Below are 14,145 nucleotides of genomic sequence, written 5' to 3'. Positions count from 1 at the left end.
TCACCCTTTAAAAATGTACAATTCAGTGGTTTGTAGTAAATTCAGAGTTGTGCAACCATCACCACTAATTTTAGGGCATTTTATTACCCCCAAAAGGAACCCTGTGTCCATTAGCAATCATTGTCACTAACTCCCACCCCTCACAACCACTAATCTACTTTCTATCTGTATGTATTTGCCTATTCTTGACATTTAATACATGATCTTTTGTTTCTGGCTTCTGTCACTTAGCATATTCTTTCCAAGGATAATCCATGTTGTAGCATGTATTTGTGTTTCATTCCTGTTGTGTTTTTTTTTTTAAGATTTTATTTATTTGAGAGAGAGACCTCATGTGCACAAGTGAGCATGAGTTGGGGGAGGGATAGAGGGACAAGCAGACTCCCTGCTGAGCACAGAACCTGGAGCCCAAGGTGGGGTGATGTGGGCTCTCTTCCATGGGCTCAGTCCCAGTACCCTGAGATTATGACCTGAGCCAAAGTCAAATGTTTAACGGACTGAGCAACCCGGGCACTCTACTCCTGTTGTATTTTTTAACTGTTACGAAAATAACCTTTCTGGGCTACCTGGCTGGCTCAGTAGGTACAGCATGTGACTCTTGATCTTGGGATTATGAGTTTGAGCACCATGTTGGGTACAGAGATTACTTAAAAACAAAACCTTTAAAAAAAATCTTTATATTACAGTGTAACAGGGTGGTTTTTTTTTTTTTTTAATATATTTTTTAAGGGGCACCTGGGTGGCTCAGTGGGTTAAGCCTCTGCCTTCGGCTCGGGTCGTGATCTCGGGGTTCTGGGATCGAGCCCCGCATCAGTCTCTCTGCTTGATGGGGAGCCTGCTTCCTCCTCTCTCTCTTCCTGCCTCTCTGCCTACTTGTGATCTCTGTCAAATAAATAAATAAAATCTTTAAAAAAAATATATATATATATATATTTTTTTTTTTTTAAGATTTATTCCACAAGTGAGCGGGAGCAGGGGGATAGGCAGAGGGAGAAGGAGAAGCAGACTCCTCGCCAAGCCAGGGAACCCCATGTGGGGATGTGGGGCCTGATCTCAAGACCCAAGGAGAAGGCAGATACATAACCCACTGAGCTACCCTGGCGCCTCCTGAGTAGTTTGTTTTAAATAAAAGGTAGATGTTCCAGAGTATGGGAAATGAAAAGCGGACAAAAAAGGAGACATCCTGACTAATTGTTAAATTATGACCCTGCCCAAACCTGGAGAGAATACTGCTAAAAACGGCATATAACAGAAATAGATGTTGAATTTCAACTTTTTTGGCATCTATTGAGTATTAGGATTTTCCTTTTTTGACCCATTAATTTGGACCATTATTTGGCTCCATCCTTGAATTCCGGAATAACCATAGTTTGTCAAGGTCTGTGTGTGTCTGTGTGTACATATTTTTTACATGGTGGATCACATTTGCAAACATTTCACTTTGGATTCATAATTAATCAAGTTTGTGGTTTGATTACATTATTTTAGTTAGGTTTTTTTAAAAAGGCAAAATTTTGTAAAAGAAAGAGAAAGCTTTTCTCCTCTGTTCTGGCACTTTCTCCTTTATTCAAAAAATTTTCCCCACAATTTCATGGTGATTGGGTTTTCCTTTAATGAATTAATAATGCTTTACACATTTCTCATTAATGTGCTAACACAGAATTATAGGCTATTTTCTTAAAAGATTTAAAATTTTTTTGTGTGTTTATCATTTCAGATTATATGTTTGTGCTTTCTCTCAGTCTCTGCCCCCCCCCCATTTTAGATTATTATTTAGTAGTATTTTGCTATCTCCCCAAACTCCTGAAAAGAGCCAGGTTTGGATTCTTTTGGTGAGGTATAAATTGACGGGCTCCCTAACTTTGCCCCAGAGAATGATGGTGGAATTAATGCTGCTGATACTTAACCTGGAGCTGATACTCAGTGGAGCATGCCACTGTTAGTCATATAAGAAGCAGGTGATCCCTCAACACAGGGTTTATAAAAAAAAGAAAAAGAGGAGAAAGCAGGTGTGTTGCAAACCAGTCCCTGTGGTGTCTAGCCTGGTCTTTTTTTTTTTCTCTTTTTAATTATGAAAGGATTTAACAAGTTATAGGTACAAAACATACTACTAATTGCTTTAGCAAAAAATCAATGTAAAAACATTCCATGATTCTGCAACTGTGAATTTACAAATTTTGTTATGGGGCACCTGGGTGACTTAGTTGGTGAAGCATTTGCCTTCGGTTTAGGTCATGATCCCAGGGTCCTGGGATGGAACCCCACATCAGGTTCCCTGCTCAGGGGAGAGCCTGCCTCTCCCTGCTACCCCCCACCCCCACTTGTTCTCTCTGTCTCTGCCAAAGAAAGAAAATCCTAAAAAATTTCTTTTTTGTTATAGTTGTTGAAAAGCCTGGCATTATATTTTTTGCCAGTGTTTAACACATACAGAGAACATTGTGAGTGTCAGTAGAACCTTGTAAACCCAAAGTCCTGTATTTAGGAAAAGCCATAATAAGCAGCATGTGGTCATGTAGGTAAGGGAAAAAGTAGGGTCAGTATTAGTTAAGTTATTGTGTTGGTGATTTGGCAAGACAGTAATTTTAAGACGTTTCATAGTTTAAGAATATTTAAAATAGTTTAAGAACTCTAAATCTGTAATACATGGTTTATATAACTAGTTGCCAGAAAACTAAGGAAAGCACTAGCTTGAATGAAGTAACATGAAAACAAGAATGCTTTAATCTTTAAAAAAAAAAAAAAGACCACCCAAATTCTAATGCATTATCAGAAAGATTTTCAAATATAGGAGACATTACTCATTAAGAAGGAATTTGATAAGAAAAGTACTTAGTTAACTATGGGAATAATCAGTTCAAGAGATGAATTAAATGCCCAGTTTTGGGAAAGATGGCAAGTACAAGAAAAAGGAAAAGGGGAGGAACACAGTTTCTAATAATAACAGTCTTTCTTCATCATGTACTGTATTTAACAGAGATTGACCTTTTAAAAATGCCGCCCCTCCACATGCAGTTTATTTCAATTAACTATTTCATGTACAGTGTAGTTTAAATTAATCTCCAGTTCATATTAGTCAGGAAACTGTTTTGTTTTGTTTTTTTTTTTAAGATTTTATTTATTTATTTGACCGAGAGAGATCACAAGTAGACAAAGAGGCAGGCAGAGAGAGAGGGAGGGAAGCAGGCTCCCTGCTGAGCAGAGAGCCTGATGCGGGACTCGATCCCAGGACCCTGAGATCATGACCTGAGCCGAAGGCAGCAGCTTAACCCACTGAGCCACTCAGGCGCCCCAGGAAACTGTTTTTATCCTTCGGTCACATCAAGTGTTTGACATTTTCCCACTCCAGTACACCTGCAACTAAAGGCAGAATACTTCATTAGAGGAAATATGTGAGTAGGATTTCTTTTCAAAATCTCAATAAAGACTAATAAACTATTTAAAAATTATTTTTCAGGACAAAATCAAGAAGAGTGATCCAAAGTGAGTTTTTATACATTATTTTTTTAACTGAAGTGTAGTTGACATACAGTGCTACTAGTTTCAATGTATTATATATTATTATATAGTATATGTGGTACAGTATATTCAGATATTAAAATGTAGTTGCTCAACATTTATATACCTTATGAAGTAATCACCATGATAAATTTAGCTACTATCTGTCACTGTACAAAGTTTTTACAGATTATTAACTGAATTCCCTATTCTGTACATTTTACCTATCTTACTTAATTTATAACTAAAAGTTTGTACCTTTTACATCCCTTCCATTTTGTCCATCCTTCTACCCCCCCCTACGGTAGATTGTTGTGTAATGAACCTGGATTGACAAATTATTAAGTGAATTAAATAGCAATATTTTCATATGCTTTACATATGAAAAACTAGTTAGAAAGGATATGCATTTCCTAACCTCAAGCTACAGACTTCGAGGCATTTAAAAACTCCAGTGCTTGGTGTTGACGGCACATCAGTGCATCTAGGTTCTGAGGGTCCTTTGGCAGCTCTAAGTCTGAGCATGAATAAGGGCTTTGGAAAAAATAAGGCATTAAGAAGACTTGTCATTTTAGAACCAGATTTTAATAGATTTTGCGAGTTCAAACTCTTAGACTTTAAACAAAACAGTGAAGTTATTGATTGGCTCAGTTTGGTTCTATGGAAAAAACTAATCTGTAACAAAAGCTTGGCATTGAAATTTTGAGCAAGTTTACAAAAGTTACGAGTAGGACAAGGAAGGATGGGATTCCGGTATTCACAGCAGCAAGCATTTCTTTTCCTCCTCTTGTCACAGAGGGTGGGCAAGGTTGTTTGAAAATAAAATATATTATTCTTCAGGAATGGAATTTGAAATAAAGCTATTAGATTAATATTATTAATTATATACGTCTCTTTCCTTAGTTTTTTTTTTTTTTTTTCAAGATTTTATTTATTTTAGAGCACTCACAGGAGAGCAGGGTGAGAGGCAGAGGGAGAGGGGGGAGAGAGAACCCCAAGCAGAGTCTGAACTGAGGGTGGAGCCCAAGGCGGGGCTGGCTTGATGTCACGACCCTGAGATCATGACCTGAGCTGAAACCAACAGTTGGATGCTTAACTGACTGTGCCACCCAGGTGCCCCTCTTTCCTTAGTTTTTGAGTATTTGATCTGTCAAGTGTTGGTAAGAGTTGTAACTTGCCACTACTACTAATTTTTTCTTTCTGTCTCATAGTTTTACTGTTTTTATATATTTTCATGTTTTATTTATCTCATGCAAATTCATAATGATTTCAAATTCAAGATAGACTAGAGAACACACACATTTTACTTTTTTTTCCCCCTTTGAAAATCATATTGAAGAAGCAGAAAAATGCAGAGAAATTAAAAAAATCTGATAGGTATGCCACTTGTCATCCAGAATATGACAAATTTCTGGTTGAATAAAGTAATTGGGAATCAAAAAATGGCAGTACCAGAGGGAGCTTAGTGAACCTGTAGCCTTTTTCAAAAAGTTGGAAGGACCATCCAGAAATTTCATTGGGCATTATTCCTAATCTCAGAAGCAGGGATGTCTGAAAGAGCAAGCCGTGGTCACAGCCAGTTAATTAAAGATATGGAAAGCTCAATCATTTACCTATGAGTATAGATGTCTTCTCATGTGGTTTTCCTCCTGAGATAATGCCAGAAATTCAACACTCTGATTTACAGATTGTCCATAGGAAATTCCAATGTGGGTACTGTGGGGAGAAAGGGACAGTGCTTTAGGTAGTTTGTAGTTAATCTGAGGGTTATTGGACCTCCCGTACCTGGAAGATGGGATGCTTATCCCTCATTAAAGGAAAGCCTGGCTGTTTATTTACATGGTTCTTTTCTCTCCCTTGGCCTCATCCTTCTAGACTATAGAGCTCTCAATGTGGTCATAATTTAGATTCATTGCTAGGCATATAGGGATTCTCCCTTGAGCTGAGGAAATACAATCCAATTCTCAGAATGTAACTTTAGTCTTGACCTTCATCTACAGATATTAATTGACAATCTAGAAGAATCATGCTTTTGAGGAAAATCAGCAGTCTGAAAGAGGCACCAAATCTAAACAAATAATGAGACAGCAGAGGAGACAGTTTAATTTAGAATATAGAGTTAACTTCAGATCTCCAGAGATATTTGGGAAGATACTGTATCCACGAAAAAAAAGAAAAAAGAAAAGATTGCTGTGAAAAGACGCTAAGTCTATTTTGATATTAAAATATGACCTAAAAACTCAGTTGACGGAGTAAAGATCAAATTAGCTAGCTTAGAGAAAAGAGTTTAGGGGTTTTTAGAATGTAGTTGAAAGAAAATATGAAAGAAAAAGCAACATGGAGGCTAGATTTAGGAGTCCTTACATCATATAATAGAAATTCTAATATGAAGGAACAGAGAAGATGGGAGGAAATATAAAAACAACAGAAGAAAATTCCTTGAGTTCAGGAAGGGCTCAGGTCTTTTTTGTTTGTTTTTTGTTTTTTGTTTTTAAGCGATCTCTATGCCCAACACTGGGCTTGAACTCATGACCCTGTGATCAAGACTCCCACATGTTAAGACTGAGCCAGCTCAGTGCCCCCCAGAAGGGCTCAAGTCTTTTAATTGGAAAGGCCCCATTGGGTTCTAGATGTAAGAAACCAGAGCTTTGTAGAGAGGTAGCAGTGAAAATAAAGAGGACTTGACGAATTTAAGAGTGGCTAGCTTAGAGGCAAACTTAATTTAAGGGCTGAATTGGTAAGAAAAGTGAAATAAAATTCCATTAGGTATCTGAAGAAATAATGGCCAACATCGAACAACGTGGGGTAAAAATTGGAGAGAAACGTAGCTTAAGAGGGAAGATATTAATTAGGCTTTAAATGTAAATTTTCACCAGTTCCACTTTTGCTCTAAGAAAAATCTCAGAGTATGTGACTTGATCTCAGGGTCTCAAGTTCGAGCCCCATTTTGGGGTAGAGTTTACTTAAGAGAAAGGAAGAAGAGTTCTCTTAGAAACAGATCTCCTTTTTGCCTTTCCTGCAGCTTGAGCAATTCCATTTGCTGTGTATAGTACAGTTTGGTTCTCTGAGTTTGACTTAGGGAGAGGAACTAGGGTTGAGCCATAAAATTAAAAGGCAGTGAGTTTTTGGGAGGCCAAAAGCAGAAAAGTAATTCTTGTATGTGTAATAGCTGCAGAAAGCAAAGTGAATATGTAAGAACCCTGTTAACTTGCTCAAGAAGGGAGATCATTACAGTGTCTAGGCATCAAGAGATCCAAGATGGAAATATATTCTTTACCCTAATTTAAGATAGATAAATGCCCTTGCTATACCTGTTAACTTGGTATGGTATTTTTACTGCTTTATTTTAAAGAATGGAAGAAAGTTTTTGTGAATTTTTTGAGTTTTGCTCAACCCATTATTTCCCTTAAAACTGTGTTTTTCTCTTGTGAATCCTTCCACATCATGGTTAGGATCATGATTTTTGCAAGTGGGAAGGGACTGTTTTATTGACCTTGAGGTGAGAGTGGGGTCACAGAAGTATTTTTGGGGACATTTGGTAATCAGACAAAATGTTAGTATGTGTTCACCTAAATGATTAAGAGTATTGGTTCTCTGAACCATTCTGCTTACTTGCCTCCAGATGCAACTCTGGGCTTGGTTTATGCAGCAATGGCAGGGGCAATTTCCGTTATGTTATTAGTGCACATTTCCCCACTCTTAGTTTTTCCTAATCCTGAGAACTCTTCTAAGTAGTTTCTGTTCCAAGAACATTGGTTTCATTCTGATTATCAGAATTACTTCTAACCACACAGGGGTTACAAAGTTGAAGGATAGTCCTCTCCGCTTGAGGGTACAAAACATGTTTTTTCCTGATGTGAATTTTGTAATGACAAAACAGAATGAAAAATAATCAGTCAAGATTGTTAATAATTATTAATAATTACTGCTCACCTATGTCAAAAATAAGGTGAGTGGATATCCACCACTTGGGCCAGTATATCTGTTAGAAAATAAATGGATAGGATGTAAAATGATGGGAATAATGGCTAATAAGTCTGTTGTGATAGCTGGGGTTAATATTTTCGAGCAGCTGGCATGTTGGGGAACTGCAAGCTTTCTGAGCAAGGGAGCGCCCTGGTCAAAGCGGTGCTTGGGAGGATCAGTGTGCAGCAGATGTGACTTGCAGGACCGCCTCCTCAGGACTTGGCCCCAGCCCTCACACGGAACTGCTTCCTCGTCATTTGTTGTGGGAGTGGCAGAAAGGCCAGTGGAGAGGCTATTTTCATCCGGCGTTCGGGGCGGGGGCGGGGGCGGGGCACGGTGGGGGTGGGCGGTGGGAATCAGGAAATAGGAAGCTCAGAGTAAGCGGTGACGCTGGGAATAGAGAGGGACAGATTCCTGAGAAGTTGTGGAGAAGAAACGGAGAAGGCCTGACAACCTGATTGAATTTAAGCAGGGAAGAAGGAAAAGGCCATAGTGGTCATGTCAGGAGAAAGCAGGGTTCTGTCCTGATGAAAATGTTCCGCAGGCAGTCTGGTGGAAGTAAGTGTTAGGGCTACCCCGAGTATGTGGACTTGGGGACTCATCTTTGTGTACATGGCAGTTGAAACCGTGGAATAAAAAGAATAAAAGAGGGCTGATCTTTTGGGGCAAGGCTGCAGTAAGGAGTGGGGAGGCAGAGTAACCAGCAGTTGGCAAGGTGGGAAGAGAAATGAGAGAAGGAGAGAATTCTGGAATCCAGGGGAGTGATTATCTGTCAAATAGAAAAGCCAAGAAGGATGAATACCCAGCAAAAGAATTTTTAGTGTGCGGGTTGAGAATTCTTAGAGCTGATGGGATTGGGTTTTGTAGGGAAACTGGAGAGAGGACCTTAATACCCTAACAATCCTATTTATTGGCCTCTTAATTGGCTTAATTTTGGAAAGTAGTATGGCATTATGTTTAGAAGATTAATTTACTGTTTATCATTTTGGAATTACACTTTTAAGGGGGGGGGAATAGAAAACATTATGGTCAGAGATGATTTTATTATATTGATTTATTTTTATTTTCTAAAGAATTTATTTTTGAGAAAGCGATAGAACACGAGTGGGGGGGCCAGAGGGAGAGGGAGAAGCAGACTTCCCACTGAGCAGGAAGCCTGACAGGGGGTTTGATACCAGGACCCAGGACCAACTGAACCACCCAGATGCCCTGCCAGAGGTGATTTTAATGCGGAGAAAGCAGTTGAAACTTATTTAGAGTGTGTATATTTTCCATTTTTCATAGTTGAAAATTTTTTGTTCCTTTTAATTCAAAGCGTTTGAATAAATAACACAAAACAGGTCCTTCCTTGAAAATGAATATGTCTCAGAGATGACATGTTGAAAATCATTTATTATATTAATGTTATTTCAGTTTTTAATGGATGTTTAAGAACTATTTATATGTAAGTTTAACATCTGAAAATAAGATATATAAAAATAAATATTGCAACAAGTAAAATCAGAGTAAAAGGATAAAAGTGTAGAAATTCAGAGGAAGGAGAGATTATTTTCAGGTGTGTGTGTGTGTGTGTTTTTGAGGGGATTTGGGGAAAAGGTCTAATCAGAGTTAATAAGGGAAAGGAGTTCCAGGTAGAGACAACCCTGAGCTCAGTGTAGAGCTGGGATCTTAGTGGGGACATGGGACATTTTTGTTTGGCTGAAGTGTGTTCCTGCAGTCGTGGGTGGAGGTGGTTGAAGGGAAGGTAGGGGAGAGAATGATGGAAAGATAGTTTGGGGCTGGAATTCAGAAGATGGCAGGAGTGTGAACTTTATTTGGAAGCAGCAGGAAGCCATTAAATATTTTTCAACAGAAGAATGACATCATCTAAGTGAATCTTTAGAAAAATGACTCTTGGGGCACCTGGCTGGCTCATTCACAGTGTGGGACTCATAATCTGGGGGTTGTGAGTTTGAGCCCCGTGTTGGCTATAGAGATTACTAAAATAATAAACTTGAAAAGTTTTGTACTTTCTGTTATTTGAAATTTTAGTAAGAGGCATTCAGTACTTATATCACCAGCAAAAAATGATAAATGTAAAAGAAAAATGCATCTAAATAGTACCATTTAGGCTGGATTAGAAAGTGAGAAAGTAGATAAGGAAACCAATGAGGGAGGAGGTTTATGCAGTATTTACAACATGAATAAACCACAATCCTTTATTAGTAATTAGTATTAAATGTGTAGTATTTAATTAGTTAAGATTTTCGTTTTTTTTTTTTTTTTAAGATTTTATTTATTTATTTGACAGAGAGAAATCACAAGTAGGCAGAGTGGCAGGCAGAGAGAGAGGAGGAAGCAGGCTCCCTGCTGAGCAGAGAGCCCGATGTGGGGCTTGAACCCAGGACCTGGGATCATGACCTGAGCCGAAGGCAGCGGCTTAACCCACTGAGCCACCCAGGCGCCCCAAGATTTTCGTTTTTTAAAGATTTACTTATTTTAGAGAGAGTGAGAGTGTCTGTGCGTGAACAGTGAGAGGGGCAGAGGGAGAGGGAATCCTCCCGCTGACTTCCCTGCTAAGTGCAGAGGAGCCCAGTGCAGGGCTTGATCCCACAACCCCAAGATCATGACCTGAGTAGAAACCAAGAGTCCGCTGCTCAATCGACTGAGCTACTTAGGCGCCCCAAGTTTTTTTGTTTTTGTAAATTTGGGCTTAAGTAGAAAAAAGGGAGCATTAAGGTCATTGGGTTGTCGTGTAAAAACCCAAGGCAAGTAAGGTTCTATAGCTGGGTTTCAGAAAGGTCTAGAACCAGGAGCTAAAAAGTTTTTGGTAAACCTCCCCTCCCTGCTCCCTCTACTTTATTTCTCCAGGCATTCCCTGGATTCTTTTTTTATTTTTTTATATGTAAAACTGTCTCACTAATCTAACCTGAAGTTGGAAAATGGCCTTCCTCATGTCCTGTGTTACAGCCAGGGTTGGTAGTGGTGGTTTCAGATTCTCAGGGATAAGACTTTGATTTTATTATGCTCACAGATGAACTTGTGTTTACTTTTTTTTTTTTTTACCTAGTGCCAGTCAAATGTGGCCTGGAGAGCATAAGTACACTGTGGGAATTTACTTCTCTAGATTGGAGGGTCAGTTAAGAGGGGACAGCGTAACTTAGGCAGAATGCCCGAGGGGTGTTTTTGTTTGTTTGTTTGTTTGTTTTTAAGATTTTATTTATTTGACAGAGATCACAAGTAGGAAGAGAGGCAGGCAGAGAGAGGGGGAGGCAGGCTCCCCGCTGAGCAGAGAGCCAGATGGAGGGTCGATCCCAGGACCCTGGGATCATGACCTGAGCTGAAGGCAGAGGCTTAGCCCACTGAGCCACCCAGGCACCCCCGAGGGGTGTTTTTACTGCAGTTAGCATTTTGAATTTTTACAGGTGTTTAATGTATTGGTTGGAAGATAGCAGACTACATTAGATTTAGAGAAGTAATAGGGAAATTGTGGAGAAATTTCCCTCCAGTAAGCTGTAGAGTGTGATTAAATTGAACTTTAATAAAACTGATTATTGTTTTGGGAATATGGGGTATACGGACTGAGAGGAGACAAGAGTGCTTGGGTGCTGGAAATGTTCTGGATCCTGATCTGGGTAGGTTAGTGATTATACAGGTTTATGCCTGTGTCAGAATTGATCAAGATGTGGGGCACCTGGGTGGCCCAGTTGGTTAAGCATCCAACTCTTGATTTCAGCTCAGGTCATGATCTCTGGGTTATAAGATCAAGCCCTGCTTTGGGCTCTGCACTCAGTGGGGGAGTCGGTTTGAGATTCTGTCTCTGCCTTCCCCATGTTGTCTCTTTCTCTCTCTAAAATAAATAAATCTTTAAAAAAATTCATCAAGATGTGTATACGTGATGTGTGAAAGCACTATCTCAGTTAAAAAGCTAGGCGTAGGGACAACTGGATGGCTCAGTCAGTTAAGTGTCTGCCTTCAGGTTGAGTCATGATCTCTGGATTCTGGGATCAGCCTCCACATTGGGCTCCCTGCTCAGTGGGGAGTCTCTCTCCCTCTGCCTGCCACTCCCCCTGCATGTGCTCTTTCTCAAATAAATAAATAAAATCTTAAAAAAAAAAAAAAGCTAAGCATATTTGACTTGTTTGGTTTATCTCCCTTCCCTTGTCATCTAGATTCCCATATGTCATTGGACATCAGTTAAGTTCTCTTTAATTTAGGTAGATAAATTTCTTTAAAAGGATTTTATTTAGTTGCTAGAGAGAGAGAGAGAGCGCGCGCTCGCACACAAGCAGGGGGAGCGGCAGGCAGAGGGAGAAGCTCTTTCTGCTCAGCAGGGAGCCCAATGTGGGACTCCATCCCAGGACCCCAGGATCATGACCTGAAGGCAGACACTTAACTGACTGAGCCCCCAGGCATCCCTAGGTAGATAAAAAAAAAAAATTTTTTTTAAAGATTTTATTTTTTTATTTGACAGACAGAGATCACAAGTAGGCAGAGAGGCAGGCAGAGAGAGAGAGGAGGAAGCAGGCTCCCCGCCGAGCAGAGAGCCCAATGTGGGGCTCGATCCCAGGACCCTGGGATCATGACCTGAGCCGAAGGCAGAGGCTTAACCCACTGAGCCACTCAGGCGTCCCAGATAAATTTTTGATAGGTGTTCATCTCTCATGTAATTTCGAATGTTTCAGAAATGTAAATGTCATGATGAGATTTTTAATACATGATATTAAAAAAGTAATGCTTGGTTTACTTTTTTTTTTCTGATTTAGGAACTGTGACTGATGAGAATTAAAGGCCATGGATGAAGATGGACTTGAATTACAACCACAAGAGCCAAACTCATTTTTTGATGCAACAGGTATAACTTGGGTTGTTGTGCTTCCCAACTACCAGATTTGGAGTTGGCTATCAAGTGGACAAATTGCTGGACTCTCACATTGATACTCACACTTAGGTATATTTTTATCCTGTCACGCCTACATTTGTTAAAATGAGCACATCATTATTCCTATCCTTAAAAATGTGTTTCCCTCACAACCAGCATTCGTGTTCTTCTCCATAATAGCAGCAGTATCAAAACGCGGGTGCTCCCTTCAGTTACTCACATCTTGCTGATTTACAGTGCTGAGTCCGGTTATTTCTCCTTTTGAAAATGTTCCTTGCTTACATCTTTTCATTTGACTTCCTCCCCCATAGACCTTCTCTGTTGTCTCATTCTTAGTCTTTAGTAACTTTTAAATTCTTTTCCTTACCCTTAGTCTCTTTTGTCCAGCCCACCAATTAGAATACTGATCAAAAAATAACATGTGGATTGTATCATTTCTCTGTTTTCCATTACCCTGAAGGTAAAATATAAGCCCCAGGCCCTTCATGTTCTGACCCTGTCCTACTTTCATAACCATGTCTCTCGCAAGGTGACAAAAGGAGCCCTCTGCTTCAGGAAGATGGAGTCTTACCTCACTCTCCAAACTACAAGGACGATTAAATTCATGAAGTTCTAAAAATAGGGGAAAAAATGTATTTACAGTTTCAGGTCACCCATGATTACAGTTGTATAGCATTGTACAGTGATTATGTTAGGTTTTATAATGTAAAATGGTTTTTTATCCCACTAGCTAGCCACCCTTATAAATAAAACGTTGACTGGTTTTCCACTGGACTTAAAATGATCATATTGCAGTATATTAAAGAAATAGTGGTTCACTTTATCAGGAAGTTAAATATTAATAATTTTAAATTTTAATTTTTCCTTCAATCCTCTTTAATCTCTAAATCCAGTGGGGGTGTATATATTTTTCTTAACAACTTAGAATAGTCTTTTAACTTACATTTGGTAACTTCAGTTTGATAATGATAAATGCAAAGGTATAATTCTCTCTTCATTAGAACATGAAGTAGAATTAATGTGCTTGAAAGAGAGACTAAGCTCTTTGGAGAAAAACACACACTATTTAGCAGCTTAATCTTGCCACAAGTGAGCCTGGGTCATTGGCTAAGTGGTAGATTGAAGGGCTGTTGCATTTCAGCCCTGATTGTTAACACTTAATGGTGTTTGTTTATCTTTGAGCAAGTCACTTAATCTGTCAGGGCCTCCATTTTCATGTCCTAATAATAATGAAACCTCTCATTACAGTTTTTCAGAATACTTCCCATACATTCCCATTTGATCATCACAACAGTCCTGTGAGGTATGCATGGCAGATACTACTGTCCTCATTTGACTGATGAGGAAACCGAAACTCAGAGGTTAAATGACTTGCCCAAGGTCACAAAACGAACAAGTGTTCAAACTGTATTCTCTGATTTAGATTTTGTAACCAGTCTTCTTGCCACCAAATGCTCTCATCTTCATGTCTGAAATGGAGATTACAATGATCTTTTGCTGATGTTAATATTGAGAATATGGAAGATAAATGAGTATAAAGCATTTTGTGGAAGTTCTATAGAAATTAAAGCAGACATACTCTGTATTATTTGAAGATGTGATTAAAATGGATATTAACTGGCTGTAAGATTTCCTACATCTTTTTAATGATTTTTTTTTTTTGGCCCTTGTTAGTAATTCTTTGTTAAACAAAGCCATATGTCTCTGAGGACCTGGCCAGTGACACACAATCGTTGAGTTAAGCAGCTGCTTGGACTCAGCCTGGTTTGAGTCACTTCCAGAAGCACCAATCAACAGAATAGCATTTTAGGTTAAGACTTTTA

General features: G+C 39.1%; 1 protein-coding gene across 4 annotated transcripts in view; it reads left to right on the top strand.

Moving 5' to 3' along the window:
* The window catches only part of ZFX (zinc finger protein X-linked), a 57,998-nt gene that overhangs the window by 12,895 nt on the left and 30,958 nt on the right, over positions 1-14,145 (top strand). For 3 of the 4 annotated variants that reach the window (XM_047715280.1, XM_047715279.1, XM_047715278.1), the window contains one exon: positions 12,207-12,295. In XM_047715280.1, the coding sequence (XP_047571236.1) occupies positions 12,235-12,295 (61 nt within the window). In that variant the 5' untranslated portion in view covers positions 12,207-12,234. Of the gene's footprint in view, positions 1-12,200; positions 12,296-13,570; positions 13,626-14,145 lie in introns of those variants that run through there. The other variant, XM_047715281.1, reaches the window with a different exon arrangement.

Source organism: Lutra lutra, chromosome X (assembly GCF_902655055.1).
Source record: "Lutra lutra chromosome X, mLutLut1.2, whole genome shotgun sequence".
Lineage (NCBI taxonomy): Eukaryota > Metazoa > Chordata > Mammalia > Carnivora > Mustelidae > Lutra > Lutra lutra.
Note: the sequence above shows the minus strand (reverse complement) of the source record. Positions and strands in the feature narration are given on the sequence as shown.